General features: G+C 38.6%; 1 protein-coding gene across 3 annotated transcripts; it reads left to right on the top strand.

The window, feature by feature from the left end:
* The first annotated feature begins 4,184 nt into the window (after positions 1-4,184).
* Positions 4,185-19,722, top strand: HELB (DNA helicase B). Of its 3 annotated transcripts, XM_067313897.1 has the most exons (14): positions 4,185-4,400; positions 5,917-6,291; positions 8,067-8,293; positions 9,091-9,657; positions 9,763-9,969; positions 11,365-11,536; positions 12,357-12,498; positions 13,699-13,829; positions 14,845-14,929; positions 16,499-16,558; positions 17,412-17,616; positions 18,487-18,621; positions 18,842-19,288; positions 19,633-19,722. In XM_067313897.1, the coding sequence occupies exons 1-14, from the start codon at positions 4,190-4,192 to the stop codon at positions 19,720-19,722; spliced, it is 3,054 nt and encodes a 1,017-aa protein (XP_067169998.1). In that variant the 5' UTR covers positions 4,185-4,189. The 3 variants fall into 3 exon arrangements, with proteins under 3 accessions (XP_067169998.1, XP_067169993.1, XP_067169999.1); XM_067313892.1 differs by having other exon boundaries at positions 9,091-9,969; XM_067313898.1 differs by lacking the exon at positions 18,842-19,288 and having other exon boundaries at positions 9,091-9,969.
* The last annotated feature ends 1,207 nt before the right edge of the window (positions 19,723-20,929 follow it).

Here is a 20,929-nt window from a genome sequence, read left to right as displayed (position 1 = left end):
ACTTCTGGGCCTCATGCTTCCAAGAAGCTCCTTCCTAACAGGGAGGATGACTCACCGTTTTTCAGATCCTGCACTTGCACTTTGCACCTGAAAAGTCAGCTAGGCTGGGGTGCTGCTGTCCATGATTTCCCTTCTTTAGAAGTATCGCTGTGGAGGTGTTTCCTCTGTGGCATCCTGAAAAATCAAAGGGAGCAAAATGAAACCCTTCCATCTCAAGAGGAATGTGAGTTTAAATGTCTCTCTGCTACTCCTGTCTTCTGCTGTGCTAGATACCTTCATGCTCTGAGGGCTCCCAGGCGATGCTCCCAAACAGCCATCTCACAGGCCTACTTTTGGAGTTTGGCAGAGTATTGGGAAGCAGTGAACTCCCAAATGAATTCAAGATTGAGGGATCCTCCCTATCCTGGTCAGATTCAAAGATGATCTTTTTAAATCTTATCAAGTTCATTGTTTAGAATATCAATACAATTGGGCTCCTTCCCTGTGACACTCGTATCCCAGTGACTTGAAGGTGGGAAGCTCTGACAGTCCACTTTAAGAAAAGCTGCTGGCTAGTTTTTTCTCAAGCTTAGCTAGAACAGTTTCAACTCTTGCCAGCTGAAACCGGGTGCTGTCAGGTGTCCCTCGAAAGGGGGGACAACACTGTTGTCTGTCACGGGACAACACTAAGAAATGTAGCAAGTCTTCTTAGCTAATACTAGAGACTGGCATTAATATAACCCTTCAGTACAAATGGGACCTGCCAGAATGTTCTGAAAACTGTTTTCAGGGTGGGACTTCAAATATCCATTTAACACATGAAGGTTTATGTTTGTTTTCTTTTGATTAAGTGAAAATCCTGCTACTGTGTGTCAAGACAAAATAGTAAGAGACAGCATGAACGATCTCTCCGTATTCATTGTGACTATTTGCTTTGGGGGCTTCAGATTTTTTTTCAGCCGAATGCAGCAATATTGAGTTCAAATTTAGAATAGATTTTCCCCCATGGACAGCAGAATAATAACTTCTTTAGTGTCATGTCTGATTATACTCTAAGAGTCATGAATTATCATGGCAGTGATAATACAGTGCATTAGGAGGTAAAATCATAGGGTTGTCAAAGTATGTTTTCCTTCTGCTGTACATTCTCGGCTTCTGGTGCAGAATTTAAAGTGAGATATGACAGACAGAAAGCCATTCCCCAAAGCTGATCTAAGATTTCAAAGTGTTTCTCCAACTATGATTTAAAACCTTCATGACAGAGTAATTTTTGACTGAATCTCCTGGCCTTACATTCATCTGTTTTTTAATGTCTAACAATCTCTTCTTGCACGTATGTGCTGTAAATTTCTAAATCTATAGAACTGCTCATTTATATTTTTCACTCTGATAAAATGACTTACATGGGTATAATCCTTCTTTATTTAAGTTAACAGTTTTGCCATTGACTTCATAGGATCAAGGATTTACTTTAGCTCCCACTCTCTAAATGCACGAATAGCAGTATGGAGTAAAGGGGAGGAAAGAAAACCAAGCAGATGGAAACCTTAAATTTGGCTTTGCTATGGAGATGAACAGATCATTTAGTCCCCAAAAGGACTGAAACTGAAGGACTGAAGGACTGATACTGAAAAGGATCCTCTAATTTCTATTTCTCAGTGTTTGACTATCTAGCTTTAGAAAACTGGCCCTACTTAACAAAAGCAGCCAACAGTCACAACTTTGAAAATCGAGGCCTACCTATTTAAAGCTGGGCGCACGAAAAGGCTTTCACAATCAGGATAGTTCTAAGTATCTGACCCTCAGTATCTCTGTTCCACAGTTTACCTCTTTACAAACGAGACAGAATATTTCCTTGCTGGAATGACAAAAAGGTAGGGATATGTAAGACACCATACAGGAATTCAGTGTTTATAATATGGATTGCAGAAAGGCTAGAAAATTCCAGAATCAGGCTTGCTGAATACGGTATTACATTTGTATCCCAGCTAATCTTTTCAGAACAGACGGGAAGACTAAAACACTCCAGTTTCAAACAAATACATAGTTAATGTGAAACTGTTTTACGTGGAAAAAAAATCTTAAGCACTATTTCAAATGTATCTCTGTATAACACTGTTAAAGACTTCAGTGATAAATGCTTTAAATTTTTTAAATTAATATGAATATGTGTCCCCTCTCATGTCTCCCTTTTATAGGTCACGTGCATTTCAGCCTGCCATGTAAAGGAGTTATTTTATTATTTGTCAATTCAGGCTGGAGAAAGAATGCCATTCTTTGAAGTTAATTCACACAGGATCTGATAACAACTATTTCAAGATTCTATGTTTGCATGCTTTGTAACTGACTTTAAAATCATAAAATTTGCATTTACATGTCTCTTCCTTTTTATACATATGATTTGACACAGTAATGTAGGTAGCATTTCCAGAAATGGAGAAGAGGGAGTGAACCACTCTAGGGCAGAGTCCATACTCCTGTGTGTGATGGAGTTGGAGGCCCTCTTGTCATTTTTGTGGGAAGAAGGTGAATAGAAGGTCAAAGGCAGTTGTGTGTGTGTGTCTGTCTGGGGGTCCTTGATCATGTATGGAAAAGAATCAGGAAACAATGTGAAAAAGGGTTGGGTCTTTTTTAGCTTAGACAAAAATGAAATTTTGTATATTGATATATTTGTTATGTATTGGTGTTTCAAAGCACACATACCAAAAAACACAGACTACTGTTTTGAAGGGCATACTTACGTTGCAGACAACTTCTCAGAAACAGGACAGATTAGCTCAGATGGAGTTCCCTGCTGCTGTATCTAGACTGGCACATCGTTTAATGTAAGATCAGGTATTTTGACACTGCACTCTGATTTGGAGTACAGAAACACCCAGTTACTTACTTTCAAACAGAAGGATCCACTAATCTTTGCATCAGTACCTATTCCTTCAGCCTCTCCTTTAACCTGTGTGTCAGCATTCAAAAGGGAAGACATACCTAATGATCTGCAGTTTGGTCCAAAGCAGAAAGGAGGAACTGAAAACAGTTTAAAAAAATTTAAAGTGGGCCTATGAAAACACAAGAGTGTAATCAAAATGAGTTTTATTTTTTGAAAATAAATGTTGTCAAACAAACTTGATTTAATTCTGTGATGAAAATGTGTATTAGCTGATTGGGGCAAGCATGTAGAAATAAATTGTTTGGCATTTTGTTAAAAAAAAATAGTGCTACAAAATACCATGGCACATACTAACATATTAACTACTAACAGGTTAAAGAAAGTTTAAAAGAGATCCTAAAAATATTTGCTAATGTGTAATCATCACTGAATAGCAGAATTTTTGATGGGCTTTAGGAGAGGTCAATATTAAATATATAACACTTTTGTATGGCTTTCTATTTTCATCAGTGGTCTGCAAGAAAATACAAAACTACTGTTTGATGGTCTCAGGTGAGTCTTAGTGAACACTAGACAGCTCTATAAACCGTGTGGACTGCAATCAAGGGAAGTACAAGATCCATCAGTGGTTTTAAGCCAGGGCCTCCAGGAAAATGTTTTACATATATACAAGTTATGCTTGGTATTACACCATTTTGGGGGGCAACTAGGTGGAATGACATATGATATATTGTAGAGCTGATTTTATGATCTGATGGTTCAATAATCTAAATTATATAAAGACATGAAACTATCATTTAAATTTATAAAAATAGTTTTTGCAGTAGGATATCAGTATAAGAGTATAAACTATCGTAGGGAGAGGGCTCAGGTTTAGGGCTCAGACCTGCTGAGGATTTTAGCGCTTATTTCTTATGCCTCTGAGAGGCTACGGAGGCGCATACACACAACTCTTAGATTCTCTGTTCTCCCCGGGTGCACAGAAAACCAGTTTCCCGAGTCCCGTGTCACAACTCTTTTTTTTTTTCTGTCGTCGCCATCAACAAGGTGCCTCTCGGGAGCCGCCGGGGGAGCTACGCCACCCCGCGACATGGCGGCACCCTCCCTCCCTCCGCCCCGCCCCGCCACGCCCCGCCCCGCCACGCCACGCCACCCCTCGACATGGCGGCCCCCCTTCCCCCCCTGCCACGGCACCCCGCGACGTGGCGGCACCTCCGCCCTTCCGGCCGACACCGGGGCCCGCCCCGCCTCCCAAACCCTCCCTCGCCCGCGCAGGGAGGCGCCCGCGCGCCCCGCCTCGTCCTGCCCTGCCCTGCCCGCGGCGCCATGGCGAGCCCCGGGGGGCGGCGGGCCTCCTTGCTGGAGCTGCGAGGGGTGCTGCTGCCGCCGCCGCGGCGGGCTGAGGCCGAGGCCGAGGAGGGCGAAGAGGAGGGCGAGGAGGAGGGCGAGGAGGAGCCGCGCTTCGCGGAGACCGCGCTCCTGGCGGCCTCCGGTGACGGGCCGGAGCTGGCCGCCGCGCTGCCCCCGCGCCGAGCCGGTGAGGGGCGGCGGGAGCGGGCCGGGGGGGGCGCCTCGTCCTTGTCCTCGCCCTCCTCTCCGCGCGGCGGCCCCGGCCTGGGCAGCCGCCGGCTCCGCGCAGGCTGCGGGGCTGTGGTGCGGCAAGGATAAGCTGTGCCGACAAGCTGGGGCCAGGCCTGGCGCTTGCGGAGCCGCGACGGCGCTTGAACTACACGGGCGCAGCCGGGCCTTCGCCTCCCCCGCGGGCGGTGCTGCGCAGCGCGGTGCCGCACTTCAGAGCCGTCTGTCGGCCAACGTTAACGGTCCCGTTTCTAACAGCCTTGCTCTGGAGGACAGGAAAGCTGCTTTTTTTTTTTTTTTTTTTAAATATAGCGTTTTCAATAAACTTAATTGGGACCTCCCCACCCCCGGTTACTGGATTTATGGGCAGCTCTGCTGAGTTCATACGAGGGTAAAAAAACCTGAAGTAGGTGGTAAATCTTGCACAGATAGTAGGAGGAAGTGTATTGCCACCTTCATGGTCATTGGGCCATGTATTACAAAAATAGGAAGGCATAAACGTTTTCTATTCAAGTTAATTTCATACAAAGGGGTTTATATATTTAATAAAACGTATTAGAAACATATATAAAATAATACTTTATGTATAAAAATATGTATGTATTGCCTTATGACATGTTAAGAGCAATGGCAGTTAAGCTTACTGATCCCCTAGTTGCTGTTGCTTAGTGCTTAAAAAGGCAGGTGACTTTGGAGCAACTAGTATAAGTATTTTATCTGTAAAGCGTTTTGAAACAGCTAAATTCAGCTAGTTAACTAGGAGAAAATAAAGGTAAAACCATAGTATAGGCCTAATTTCTGCTGTTTCTCTGGTTCTGTGAGAAAGAGATCGCAGGCAAACCTGAGGTGCTGGCTCTGTTCTGGTGGTAGTGTTCAGCCCCCAAGCATGGGCTGAAGCATGATGTTACTGAACATGTGAGGGAGGGAGGAAGGAAAAGCAGAGGCAAAACAGACCATGCGGAGTGTTAGAGGGTTTATTATTATTATTATTATTTTGAAACTATTAATTGCTTATAACTTTGGCTGTCAGTTGCAGGAAATGTTTGGTATGCAAATATGTCTGAAGAGCAGCAGGCACCATGGTGCAATACTCTATGAGACAAAATTGTTTAAAAACTCAGCTAAAAATGTAATGTGGTGTAAATGGTGTGATATTAAACCACACGTCGGTGTCTTTAATTGGCTTGATAAATATTTATAACCAAATATTAGTTATGCACTTCTGACACTTAGAGAGGCATGGTCAGTTTTAATGCTTGTTTCTGAGATAGGTTGTGGTTTTGTTTTTAAATACTACTGTAAAGACATTACATTAAGAATTTTATGAAAACCTATGCTTGTTTACTCTTTATTAATATAACTTATAATACAAACGATAAAAAATAAGCTTGAACAACCAAAATCTTTTAATCAAACCAAACTTTTTGTCTTTTCAGTTAGCAGTAAAATGGTTTATTTTTCTTTTTGAATTTCAGTTATTATACAAGACGAAGAATCCAAAAAGGAGTATGAAGTAGTTGGACGTTTTCCATTAGTGGGCCCTTGGTGGGCAGTTAATGTTAAAGTTAAAAAAATGGGGTCAAAGTACTTTGTGCAAGGATATCCATCGTATTTTCTGCGGACTGATATAGAGGAAAACAACCAACAAGTCTTTTCACTCTTTCTTAAGGAATGTGACGTTCCTGATTTTTTTAAACAAGAGTTTTTTACTTGGCTTCCTAGGCAGCCTACGCTGAGTTTTAGAAAACTTGAAGAAAAACTGAAACAGTTCCAAGTTTCGTACCTAGAGAAAGGGAAGAAGCAAGGAGATACCAAGAATTTTGATATCTTTCAGTATGTTTTGAAATCTTGTAGGTATATTGTGTGCTATTTTGATGGTTTTAAAAGTTAATGAGTTCTGTTTTTTAAGATACTATGTTCAAGCTAACATGTCTTTGTGTGAAGTGTATATTTAAATGAATTTTTAATGTGTAAAGACTCTTGCATATTTTTAAATTTGAGGGCAGTGGGAATTGCTAGCCTATTAAAGGTGCGCTTACAGTTGCAGACATATAAGGACTTACCTGAAATCTGTGGGTTTACCAACTAGAATTGTCTGTGCTACAGATGCAAAGACACTGATGCTGGCTCTGTATGGTTTACTGTGATGCAATGAAGGCTTATTAAATGGATTCAGCACTTAAACAAGACACTAGGGCTTTTTAGGGCAAGTAGCGTTCAGAAATGGTATAGCTGGTTCTTTGCGGTGCAGAGCATTGGCTAGTGAGCTCAGCTCAATTCAAATGAGCAGCGTTGAATTGGCTAAGTGTATTTGCAGCCTGCTTGTTGTATTGAGAGGGCTAGGGAGCTCAGCACACAAACGCTGGAGTATCCCCACGTGGAGCTAGCGTGAAACCACTGTGCTGGACTCAGTTGGTATGACTACATTAGTGTTATAGATTGGATCAGGAGTGTGCTCTTGAAGCAAATGTCCCTCTTGTCCCCAGTTATGCTTTGATTCATGTTGGGGAGCAACCTCTGAGAGTCTGGACTGGGTTCTTTCTGCGTGAAGCTGACCACAAGATGCGCTCCAGTAGCACGCCTAATGTACCACTAATGGCATTCAGTCTGTGGGACCAAACTCTAGCTAGTCTGAAACAAAACACCTTGAAATAGGTACAGTCAGGATGTCCTGAGGCATGTCCTCAGCACCAGCTGTTTTTTTTTCTCTAAAGGTCTGTTTCTGTTATGCCACATTACTTACTAGAATAGCCATGGACAGTTGTAGGTTGGTGCTGTATGCACTTAGATATCAGTACTGCGGGATTCAGTACTCTGAATTCCAGGAGGTCTTTTAAATGTAGCGGCAGCTGTGCATAAATTCATACAGCCAAGTTGGGTCTAGTATTACGTGCAAGCAAATGAAGCCTTCCAATACCTGGATTACAGGGTAGCATCAGGTCAAAAGATGGGAGTGACTCTTCTAGAGCCAACTGGTATCTGACAGGAAAGGCACTGAGCCAGAGCTCATACCTTCTGCTAGACTTGAGCTGACTTTACTCCAAATCACATGTATAAAGAGAGGAAAAGTGTATTTTCACAGTTCTATGTACTTCATTTTCTGTTCACACAGAAGGAAAATGATGGCCTGAATTCAAGGTCATTCAGAAGGCCAGTGGCACAGCACTGTTTTCCTAAGTGCTGATCTGATATTACAGAATTACAAGTCTGCTTTCTTATTTTGGATTGCAAATGTTCTTTTGTACATTTGTATGAAAATTACCTTTAGGTAAGAGAAGCAGGCATGATGAACTCTGAACTGACTTTTTATAAAATGCTATTTTATAAAATGCTGACTATTTATGAAATGCAGTTTAAAGCACATGTATAATATTTATTTTCCAAATGAATATTTTAGTTGCTGGTTTTATCTGTCACCTGTTCGCATTTTTTTTTTCTCTTCAGGGCAATTCAGGGTTCATTTAAAAATATTTTTAAAGAATTACAAAGAGTAAGAAACTTAAAGATATTAGGGATGCTTTGGATATGGAAGAGGGAGAAGGATAAAAGCCAAAGTCTATTGAAATTGCCTTTATAAATGGCTTTGTGTATTGTTTAAAACTTTCTTGGTTTATGGTGCATACAGTTGCAGGAAAGGCAGTATTGGTAGCTATGAATTTTCCAATGATCATGGAGTTCTTGCCAGTTCTTCTGCCACGCCATTTTTGCTGTCTTTTGGAGGAAGCATGTTGGCAAAAAGAGACTGAAAATAACAGTGATGCAGATGTTGAGAAAGAACGTTTCCAAGATGACATTCTAACAAAATTGAATGATATATTAAAGAATGAGCCATGGAAACTTGGATTCAGCAAGGTAAGTAATATTAAGTAGGGTAAGAAATGTGACGTTTGTTACATTTGATCTTCATTAGGTCATAATCCTGTTCTTTCAGTTATGTTCAGTTTATGAGCTGGGTATTTGTAGGAGATAAGCTTTAGTTAATTTGAAAAAGAATAATTTACCATGATCACTATTAAGAAAGTTTATTTCTCAGCTGGTCTACAATAACCTAGTCTTAAAAGATTTTGAAAGTGGTTGTGTTACAAACTTTTGTTTAGTCTTTTCTACAAGGAATAGAAAATTAAGTATTAGAGGTAATCAGGCCAAAACCAAGAAGCTAATTTAAAATTGTTCTTTTTAATTTTATATGAGCAAATGGAATCTGTTTTTAGTCCATAGCACAGCATGTGTAAGTATTGCGTGTGCTTTCATAGCAAAGTAGATCCTAATGACTTTATAAGAGGTCGTCTGGTCTAGTGGTTCTTTTTTTTTATAATGAGACTTGCAGTTGCTGCTTACCTTCTCTTTTTCTTTGCTGACACTACACTTGCTGTGTAACTGCGCTGCTGCGGCTCAACTTAGTACTCCAATGTGAGCCAAAGCTCAGTAGTGCGGAAATGTGGTTAGTTAATCCCTTTTGAAATATCTTGCTTTCATATGTTTTGAAAATCATTATTGCTTTGTACATTATAAAAAATGTGCATATTTTTGTAGACTTCTACCCAGTGAATTGCAATTTGTATTTAGTGGCAGGAATGTTATTGAGCAAGATGCTAATATCTTCTGAAGTAAATAAATCTATGTTTGCTTTTATTCCTTTTGGGGAGAAGATTACCTATAGGGAACTGAACCTCTCTTATTGCGAAGCAACATGGGCAGCCTTCTGTCAGTGCAAACATCTCCTCTGGAAGATTCCTGAATTGCAGAAGAATGCATTAATTCTATATGATCGACTCAAGAAACAGTGTAGAGAAATGGGACATACTTATGAAGATCAAGATGAATTAACTCGTTTTGTGTCTAAAGATATGTCTATTGAGCATGCTTGGCAATCTCTTGAATTTTTGAAAGATCAGCATATAGTCATTAGGGAAAAAAAAATGGTGTTTCTGCCTCATCTTTACAACTCGGAAAAAGACATTGCGATGTATATAGGTGACCTTTTGTCAAACCACTCATGGAAACTAGATGTTGATGTGAGACAGATACTTAATGTTAACGTTTCTGAGACATCAAGAGAAATAGTAGATATTAAAATGAATGTTACCCAGGTTCATGAAATGGAGTACCCGAAAGAAAATAGTCCAGAAAATCATGATTGTGAAAATAGCTTCCTTAAAAAGCAAGTGGAGTCTACATCTGGTACCCGAAGTAAAGCAGAGGTAGACCTAGATCAGGTGACTGCTATGGAAAAGATTTGTTCTAATCCTGTCACAATCATAAGTGGAAAAGGAGGTTGCGGGAAGAGTACAATAGTTAGCTGCCTTTTTTGTCACTTAAAGCAGATGGAAAAAGAAGTGGAAGCTGCTTCTAAGGATTTTGAGGGAGACCTGGATGCGTCTGAGGAATGGAATACTTTCAGTCATCATTGGGAGTCAGAAAATACTTGCACAAAAAATCTTTTGAATGTATTATTTACTGCACCTACGGGGAGGGCCGCAAGCCTTTTGAGTGAAAAAACTAGGTTTCCTGCATATACCCTGCATCAGGTAAGGATTTCTTTTTTTTTTTAATCATCTTCTAAAAGAAATTTTGGCAATGTCATTCTTGTTTTGAATAAAGCCTATCATTGACCTTTTTATGATACTTTTAGCTATTAATGATAATTTTAAGGTACTGCTTGTCAGCATGTGAAAATCAGCATTACATTTTCAGGAATCTTAATCATCTAAAATCCATTATTTGCTGCATCTTTTTTTTCCCCTACTTCTTATGCACTTCTCAAATTTATGCCTTTCTAGGGCATCGGATCTTTTTATCATATCATTTTTTTGTACTCTGAGTAATCTACAGCATTTAAAATTAACTGCAGAAATCTTCCCTAGACAGCAGAGCTGTTCTCCAGTGCCCTGTTGCGTAGAAATCCTATTGATGCCAGCACGTTTATGAAGAGACCATAGGCTGGGTTGAGTAATGAGATGGATTTCATTCATGCAGTGTTTTCCTAACTACTGTATATCTGGGCATATATTTTGCAACAGTTTTTAGAAAAAAGAAAGTAAACTTGTTTATTAACAAACTTAAGTCTCCATTGTCCTAGGTAACAGAAGATGCTGCAAAGAGTTTGGAGAGGTGGAATAACTTGTGTAAATAAAAGTTGCAATAATACAAAAGGTCCTGTAGGCTTATCTTAACTGCACTGGGGACTGGGTAGTTGCCTGTACCTCTTTCCCATGTGATCGTGGCCGTTTATTAGTCCAAACAAGCAGATGGCTTGTTCGGCTGACCTGTATCCTTTTGGGTGCTTGGAGGAAGGAAATGGAGTAGCCCTGCTCTGTGACCTGCCAGTTGTTTTTCGGAATGGGTGGGGTTAATCCTTGTAAACAGTTTCCTGGAGCTTTAAATAAAAGCAGGCAGAGCAAGGTGTGACTTGAGCAGCAAGGACCTGACATGCATTCAGCAGTGCAGGGAAGGGGAGATGGAGCTTTTGGATAGTTTACAGTTAGGGTAATCGCTGAAATAGATCTAAGGGTTTCCATACTTACAGAAAGGATACTACGTATTTAGAGTAAGAGCAATTTCTTCCCATATCAGATGGTGAAATTTCTGCTACATACAAGCTTCAGAATTTGATATGTAGAAATTCTCAAAGAGCCCACCCATGCAGATCTTCCTGCATTAAGGCTCCGTATTTGAGGATGCTTTTTTTTTTTTTTTTGGTGCATTTGTATAAGTGAGTGTTGATAATTTCAGCTAGAAATGTGTTCACTGAGGAAAGAAATAAGACCGAATGGTTGAGTCTTCTGATTCTTTACAAGTTTAAGTTCAGAACTTCAGATAATACCTCTAAATACAACATTAGAAGAGACCACACTCCTGCTACCTTTGTAGTTGTTTACAAGTCGATTACTTTCAGAACTCAAGGTTTTTTAATTTGTTTCTAGATCATCTATAGTTTTAAATCATGGAAGCAAAGTCAACAAGGACTGCCATGGAAATTTTCTACTGTGACAATTCTGGTTGTGGATGAAGGAAGCTTGGTGTCTGTACATATTCTGAGTTTAGTTCTAAAGCTCTTATGTGAGCATGCTCAGCTTGCCAAACTTATTATTCTTGGTAAGTGGAAAAATAAACAATTAGGATTATACAGTATTTAATAATACACAACATACAGTGTAAGCATCAGAGCTACCACTGTGCTTGCTGAGTCTCTAAAATCCCAAGAATGTCACATTGTTCTGTTCTTGGATATCTGCTCATGCATATAGTCAGAGGAGATGGAAGACAGTGGAAGAGTCCAGTCTACTTCAGCCGTCAGTACGATATTATTCTGTTATTTGTCAGTGCTTTGTCTGATTCTGAAAATACTGTGACTTCTATTTAGTAGCTTCTTATTATGTTTTGTGACTGGGAAATTTTTCTGATTTCCTTAAGCTTTAAAGAAGTGAGTGTTACCATATGAATCAGATGTTAGAAGAGAAATTATATCATGAGGATCTTATTGTTAGAATCAACTTGTTTTTAATTTAGAAAGGAAAAAAAGTGTAAAATCAGATCTTTCACCTCTGCTGTCTTGGAGGTTACTTTTTCGGCATGCCATTTATGGCATTCAGTTTTAGATATGTAGCTTTTACAGTGTGTTTGGATACGGTGATCAGTATCTGTTCATCATACAGAGTCATTTGCACCTACTAGCAAAGCATTATTGAGTGAAGAATATAAAGGACTTGAACTACATTACAGTTTGATTCTAAGAAACTTGGGGATTCTTGAAAGTTTCATTTCACATAAATTGTATTGGAGAAGCATATGATTGCTATAGCTTACACTGTGAGGAAGGTTGAATATTTATTACTTTCAGTGATTTTTTTAAAGACATATTTTCAGAGGTATTCTGTTGTTGCTCCTCACAAATATTAATTTGTGTTTTGTTCAGGTGATACTAGACAGCTCCCAAGCATAGATCCTGGTAACATGCTAGCTGATGTCTTCGAGGGTCTAAAATCCAAAGGGCTATCTGTGGAACTGCGAACGAATCACAGAGCTGAATCGCAATTAATTGTAGACAATGCAACGAGGTAGGATTTCCTTATGTCTGTAAGAAGCATTCTTGTGGTTGTTGTGGTCCTTTATCTGCAAAATAGTAGTGCATCAAGATTTAACTTTCTAGTACTGTGTCTGTTGCAGGTTCTTATTCAAAACTGATAGTACTGATTAAAAAAAAAAAAAGATTTGCCTGGAGTATTTGTATTAGAGAATACCTTTAAAAAATCCTGGAATATGCTGGAATATTCTTGAGTCTTATGTGCGGTATTTTTCAAGATAAACCCTTCACTTTCAAATACCTTTAGTTGTGGCCAAGTGAATTGTGTTTTCTAATTGCCAGAATCTGTTTCAGTGGAGATAGTTTGGCTGCTTCCAAGAGTAAGAGTTAACCAGGTTAAGGTTACTGAATCATTAAACACATGAATAGTTAAGATGTCATAAGTCATAAATCCTGCAGCTTGTGATGGTGGAATTTTGCATGCGTGAGATGAGCTTGCAGAGTGAGGGCGTTGTGTCTAATTGGTGCTCAGCTGCTGTGCAGAACCTGATTACATGCACAAAACACTTTAGGTATTCTGAATTATTTATAATTGCTTCTCTATGAAAAGTTTTTAAGAAATGGCTGATAAATGTGACAACTGCTAAAACAGGCTAAATTACATCCAGTGTTTAGACGTGAAAGGCCATAAAATGATAGTTTCTCTTTTTATTTTTTCTGACATTAATACCTGGAACCTCTAAATGTTCCCAGTACTTGCACTACTTTCTGTATGGAAGTAATCCAGTACGCACGTTTTTTTTAAAACATGAAACAGCAAAACCTAGGTCGGAGTGCTCAAGACCTTTTGGTATCAGTGGAAGGTTTAAGATAATCTGAATCTTTGCAAGATGTCCAGAATTACAACTAATGTTTTACAGACCCCTTCCCCTTTCCACCCCCCTCCTGTTTTTGGCAGCGCTTCTGTGTTACTCCAGACTCTTCCCATGAGGAGGACTGTATTGATAATACTAAATATCTACTGAGTGCTGAAGTTTTTGGAGAATAAATTACTGTTTTTTTTCCCTGTGAATTTAAGTTATGCTCAGAAACAGGATTTTCGGTGTATATATTTTATAGTAGATGAGCAAACACTTGTAAATGGTAAAATTCAGGCTGATGCAGAGGGTACACTGGAATTCTTTAACTGGAAATCATTTTTCTTTTCTTTTTTCCCACCACTCCTGTTGTCAAGAATCTCTCATCGGAAGCTTCCTGAATTTGATGAGGTGCTAAAAGTTTCTGGTTGGAATGAAGAACTGACAATGCCAAGCCCTGAGAAGAAATTCATATTTATTGCTTTGCCTTCTGGTGGGGGCTGTGACAGTATGTGTGTATATTCAGTTTGTGATCTTGACTTCCCATTTTGTAAAACATACACTATTTGGCTGGAATGAACAATTTTGAAATGTTTTAGTCAGTTGTTTGGTTTTGGTTTAAAAATAAATATTAGATTCATAGTTTACCTTTTGCCTTATGTGAGCAAAACCTGTAAGGGCAGAGGATACTCAGTATGGTTCCAGCTTTGAAATGGTAATATTTCATTTTGTAATGGGAGTGTTGCAGCTTAGACCAGTGTCATCAAATATGGTCAGCTTTTTTTGTTGCAACTGAGCTGTCAATCCTTAAAGGATTAAATTTTTCAGAGGTGAGGGATTTTGGGTAACAGTAACTGTTATAGGGTGGTGTTGGGACAGGAATGTGCTCTCAACTCTGGAATTGAATCAAGAAAATGGAAACAGAGAAAGGCTATTACGAGAGGGGACAACAATATTTCTTTCAAAATGTTTTGGAGTTGGGGTTAGTCTTTTGACAGTTATTGGATAGGTGTCTCCACTTTATATGCATCGAAAATGCATATATGCATTGAAGTGTAATGTGGAAGAAAATAAGCGTGAATATTACGACTTCACCTTACTTAAATAACTTATTCAGCAAACAGAATACTTAGAATGAATTTCTTCTGCAAAATCTAAATGTATAGTTCCATGGCTTAAAAATAATCTATCCAATGCTTCTTTAATGTGCTGTATCAAAACACTGTTTTGCATGAAATACATTCTAGTCAGCTGCTTAATAAAAAGAAATAAGAGTTTCTGTCCTTCCATATCACTTTTATCTTCCCAGATTTTAACTGTGGGATAGCTACTTGATACTTTTGGGGGGAAGTATATTTGTGTGATTTTTTTTCTTTTTTTTTTGTTTTATTTCTTTTAAACAAATTGAAATGACATTGAAGCAAGAAATAAGCTAAGGCAATTTCATACTGAATTATATTTTTCTCTCTTAAATTTTTTGTTCTGCATATTTTTATACCTTATCTTTTTGTTTTCTAAATCAGATTTGCAGACTGCCATAAAGACTTTACTTAAAAAAGGACCAGGACTGCAGGATGCCAGACAATCACAGTTCATTGCTTTTAGAAGGTAACGGAGCATGTAGGCAGACATTGAAAAAATCCTTGCTAGCAGCCATGATCTAAAAACGTCTGAATGCATTGAGTTGGAGAGACTAGGGGCAATGTTATTAAAAATGCTGGAGGGAAAAACAGGCCTGTGTCTTTTCCTATGCCTTCTGGTTGCCCCCTGTTTCTCCATGGAGAGTAACTTTATTTTTCTATAAGCATAATGTTATTTTGCACCATGCTTTTTACCTTTATATTCATGTTCATCTGTATTGTTTGTATTAAGGAAACAAAGGATAGACATAAGTGGTCAGTCTTGGATTCTCCAAGAGCCTGTGCTGTGGTGTTTGGTAACAGTGCAGAGTTCTTTGGAAGGGAAAGAGGAGGACTCGACTGCTTGGAGGAACCCACAAAATACAAAGTAATGCACCTTAAACCCATGAGAGAGATTTGAGATGAGATTGTGGTCAATATTCAAGTGGTCAATATTCAAATACTCAATATTCCCCATCCTGGAAGGGGAGAATTCCAGGGTGCCTGGTGGGAGCGTACAACCTGCTGCCTGTGCCTGCGTCACCAGAGGATGTTCATCAGTGACAGAAGATAGTTGCATTTTGATCATCTGATGAGGGCCAGGTTTAGTCGTATAATGTGATGTCCATTAGTGCTCCTGTTAGTGGCAGATGCCTACATCCTGGATATTTGGAAGCACAGTACCAGTCATTTAAGAAGGAGGAGGTGAGATGTATGGCTGTAACAGACTCCCAAGAAGGGCAGGAAATGTTGGTTATCACTGATAATGTGAACTGTCTCAGGAGCATAAATAGTACTGGAGGTCTCACAGAAATGCTGAAAGTATTGATAGTACCAGAGTCTGTAGTGTTACACTTTCACTGAAAAGGGTACTGAAAAGAAGAAAAACTTGCTTTTATTTGTGAAGAACATTTTCTTAGCAATTAAAAAAACACTGTATCTAGGTTACTACTGTGCGAATAAACTAGTGTATAAATTTTAGCAAGTTCATCTGTTTGTTGTGAACACTGAGTAACTCCGGAGTCAGTTTAATTTCTCCAATCTGCTTGCAGGTACTATACTGTTATTTACAGTTTCCATTTACGATTTTCCTGTGGTATATTCACAGGTACTTAATCTGCCTTTAAAAGTTAAAATTCCTAGTCTTTAAAACAAAAATATATAAAATGACCAAATCATCTGTCTCATTCTAACATATCCATAGATGGAGAAAAGTATATTGTGGCTTCAATTTTTCTTCTAGATTTGCTGTTTATCTTCAAGGTTAATCTGGCTAATCTATGTATGCATCACAAACCACCTTGCCTCACTTTCTACAGTATTTAAGCAAAACTGTTGCTTTAATATTTAAGCAAAACTGTTGCTTTACTGCCATCTTTTAAATTCTGAATCCAAAATTTGTTTTTAATTATTGGTGGAAGATCATCATAACTAAAAGATGCTTTTTCCATTACTTTTTAATTAATGCTAATGCGACATTGCTTGTAATTGTTTTATGTCTTGTTTTCTTTAAGTGCATCATGGATTTTTTTTCTTGTTCATATTTTGTGTGTTTTAGGCAAGACTGTGATCTAATAAATGAACTTTGTTGCCAGCACTATTCAAACCATTTAACCAGGTGAGCCAGTACTTTGCAGTTTTTCCCTTTACCAGTCTCTCTTGGTTTTTGAAAGTGTCGTACAAAAGGCCAGCAACCTAAAATAAAATTGTAGAACTGGTTTTAGAGTTTCATGTAGATCTGATTGATTACGTTATGGGTCATTTTTACTATAAGGAGTCTTTCTTTGGTGGGTCCTTTAGTTTCAGCCTGGACTGTGAACAGAAGTATTATAAACTAACCGTTTGCATTTAATTTAAATTGCTTGTCAATATATGAATTTCAAGTTTTTGAGTTATTGCTGAGTATTTTAAGTTGACATTAAAGCCACCTGCAAAAAACAAGGTTAATTATTCTTTCCACCATATGATTTCTGAGTAGATTCTGAAATATTTTTGGAAGCATCATTTCAGTACTGCTCCATATTACTGTTTTTTACCAAAAAGTTTTACAAAACTTAGACAAACACCTTTTAAATTTAAGAGTTGTTTTAAGTGTGTTGAATATTTTCAAGGTTTTTAATTTGGCCCAAGTATACTGGATACATTCAGTGGAAGGAGAAGAAATACTGAGTGATTATACAATGCACGCTTTGTATCCATTCCCTCTCTCTCCCTCTCTCTCCCTCTCTCTCCCTCTCTCTCCCTCTCTCTCCCTCTCTCTCCCTCTCTCTCCCTCTCTCTCCCTCTCTCTCCCTCTCTCTCCCTCTCTCTCTCCCTCTCTCTCCCTCTCTCTCCCTCTCTCTCCCTCTCTCTCCCTCTCTCTCCCTCTCTCTCCCTCTCTCTCCCTCTCTCTCCCTCTCTCTCTCTCCCTCTCCGTCTCTCTCCCTCTCCCCCTCCCTCCCTCCCCCTTTTTTTTCCCCCCCCTCACCTAGAGACCATAAAAGACGACTTGTATTTCAAACTGATGACAAGATTTGCTGCATGCGAAATATCTATCTCAAGGATCTCTTGCCAAGCCGTGGTTTCAGCCAGGATCCTGATCGCAATGAATGCAAAAGTGGAAACCCCCCCCTTGCTGCAGAGACTATTGAGGAGGGCAAACGACTGTGCAATGGAGATATATTTTTCATAGCAGATGTAAGTAGTTGTTGCAGGAACTTGCACAAAAAATTAGGGGTAACTGATTCAATCCTTGCTGAATCCCAAACTAAAAGAATTCACATTTTAAAAATTTTAGTTCATAATAGATGCTTAGTTCTGCCAAACTATCATGTGAAAGGTTACCCTATTACAAAAAAGAGACAGAACACAGACAGAATAGAACAAAAAAACATCCCTGGGAGTTCGTGTAAAACCTGTTTCAGTTGGTCTGCTCATGCTTTGTGCTGTGAATTCTTTTTTTTTTCCCCATAAACTCTAAATTCTTAAATTCCAATTGAAATGCAATATCTTTTGGATATGGGTAAAAATATAGTCTTTAAATAAAGAGTAAGGCTAATGTGACAGCCATAGTCCTCCCCTGGCAGAAAACTAAGCTGACAAAAACTTAACCAACTCCCAATCCTTTATTTTTCTGTTGGGTTGATTGAGTTGAATTGACTTGGCAAAGGGTCCAGCTAATACTAGGATTTGTGCTAGGCAAGGGGGAAGCACAAAGAGTTGGTGGGAGAGAGCAGACTCTTCCCCATTTATAGCAACAAATTGTTAAATGGGCTTTTTTTGTAATATGTCACCTTGCCCTAAGATAATCTAAGTTTTCTGGGAGTTAAAACTTCATTTTTTAACTTTTTAAAGTCAGGTAGGCCGTACTGTGAAACTAGTTTCCTCAAAGCTAGTCAGTTAGACAGCAGTCTTTGGGTTTAGCATCTTCTGAAACTATTTCACTTGGTTGGCATTGAAGCTATTTTAAATTCAGGGAGAGATAGCATATAGACGCACGTAGATGTAGAGACCTTGATTGAACAGCTGATATGAGCTTACTGCTGTGTTCTTGTGCTATGTCTTTAGGATGTAGAAATTAATAAACAACGTTTACTGACCATCAGCAGCACATACGGCTCCACATTCACTGTAGTATACAAAGCATTGAAGAAGCTATGTCATATAAAACATGCATGGGCCAGAACTATTCACACATTTCAGGTAGGAAGTGTTGGTAAGACTTTACCATGACTTTATCTCAGTAATGCACTGTATTTTCAATGAAAATGTCAGATGGTCTCTTGAAACTAAAATTCCTTGAATGCAGAACAGAAGACACTTTGCAGAGTGTCCCCAGTTCTCTCTGTTTTCCTTTCTTTTGTAAGCTTTTTTTTATTATTGGAGATTTTAATTTGGTAAGAAGTTCTTACACATATTTCAGGGTTCTGAGGAAAAAACTGTTGTCTACGTAGTTGGGAATCCAGGCCGTCAGCACTGGCAGCATGTGTACACGGCTGTGACCAGAGGACGCTGCCGAGTCTATGTTATAGCTGAAGAGATGCACCTCAAGAAAGCAGTCACTAACAAGAACATTCCCAGAAAAACTCGCTTACAGAAATATTTGAGAGAGACAATCGCAGAAATAAACAACCATCCAAAACAAACTTCTCCCCTGAAGAAGAGCTGGCAAAATCAAGAACTTGAGACTCAGTCTGTTTCTGTAAATCAAGATGCTCCTGACCCATCTGAACCTGTAACTGACTCGATTAAACAAGAAGGGTCTGTAGTTCTTAATGAAGAGCAGACCAGTAATTCACAGCAGATAAGTCCATATAAAAGACAAAGAAGTCTTACGGCAAATTTGGGGGATGTTATGAAAACATCCTTGGTAAGTATGTCTGTACTGAGAAAGTGTAAAACAAATTATTGCACTCTTTTTCAGCAATGCAAGTGGCCTGGATACTAATATGTGTTGGATTTTTTTTTTACTTATGTAATAATTTTCAAGGTATTAGTAAGCTGACCAGTAATCTGTGAAGCAGTCAAGTTTGGCAGATGTCTCCCAGGGTAATATATGGCTAATAGGGAAAAAAATAAATTATAATGCCAGTAGCAGTAAATGTACACATCTTGTGACTAATTGCAGTGGTCTGTTGACTAGCTTAGAATATATTAGCTTGGTCTTTGTGCACAGATGTCAACTCTGATAACACTTTTGTTTTGTTTTGACAGACAAATGAGCGAGACTCCCCACTTGTGTCTTCCAGACTCAAGAATCTAACTTTGGAACATGTAACTCCTAGGAAGCTTTTCAAAAGCTAACAGTCAATCAACTGGCTTCTTAATGAATGCACTTGTTTTCTACAGCTTTAAAATAAGGTTTCTGGAACGGAGAAACTAGATATGCAGAGATTTTCAACAGCTTTCCTATATTTCCATTTTCTTTGAAGGACAGCTTGTTTTAAAGTGAACCTTTTATATTTTCAGTGATCTGTTTTTAGTAGAAGATTTGTTGGTGTGTTAGTCATCAAAAATCATACCATTCTTTTATTTTGGCAAAAGATTAACTTACAGGCCTATTAGGAACCAGATGTTTCCTTGAAAAATATGTGGAATTTCTTGGTTTAAACGTTGTATCTGTACCAAGTTGTATGTAGCTCATAATGCTAAAGCACTGATTAGAAGCTATTATTGCCTTTCCAAAGCTACAATGTGCTCTTGGGCCAAAAAACAGATGGTGTAGGAAGTGGACTTCAGTTGTGTCTGATACGGCAGAACTATGGGCATGAAGCTTGGCCAGATCATGAATTTCAATCTTGTTATAAACAGAACGAGCAAGTAGCAATCACTTGACCCACAAAGAAAAATTTTCCCCTCGGTACCTTAGGAGATGTAAAACTTGCCATTGCTGTTTCTACCCAGTGAAGTTTTATACTGCTAATGCTCTTGGTAACAGAAGCAAAATTCCAAGTCACAGTTCAAATAATGTACCTCTTACAGCCTTTTTTTCTTCTGTACTGCATGACTTGATGCACTGTAATTTTCAAGATTAAATAACCTGAATGTTTTACTCAAACTTCAGACCAGCTCTACTAAAATCTGAATGGCTCTCATTCTCACTCTTTCTCCTGCCGTAACAAAATTTTTTTTATAGCTAAGTGTACCACAAATGTAAAGATGGTATTTTTTGTTGAAACTGTAATTCTGCATGTGGGAAAAAATGTAAAGTAGAAAAATACTACCTCATTGTTAATGTCTTTAAATCACTGTTTATTTCAATTTATACAGTTTTTCCATACAAATATTTGCAACAGTTTGAATTTCAAAAACCATACATAGACGATAAATATCATGCTATTAAAGTATTAAATTTGTACAAAAATACTTTACAGTTTAATACTTATTTGTTACAAATAAAAATACATATTTAAGTGACTCATGAACATTATTTTTACATAATTCAGCATTGAATGTTATTTCTGGCAGTGCTGAAATATAAATCAGACATACTTGTGTGTGCAGGGCATGT

This window comes from Apteryx mantelli, chromosome 1, assembly GCF_036417845.1.
Source record: "Apteryx mantelli isolate bAptMan1 chromosome 1, bAptMan1.hap1, whole genome shotgun sequence".
Lineage (NCBI taxonomy): Eukaryota > Metazoa > Chordata > Aves > Apterygiformes > Apterygidae > Apteryx > Apteryx mantelli.
The sequence above is the reverse complement of the archived record's forward strand: the minus strand, read 5'-3'. Positions and strand labels throughout refer to the sequence as shown.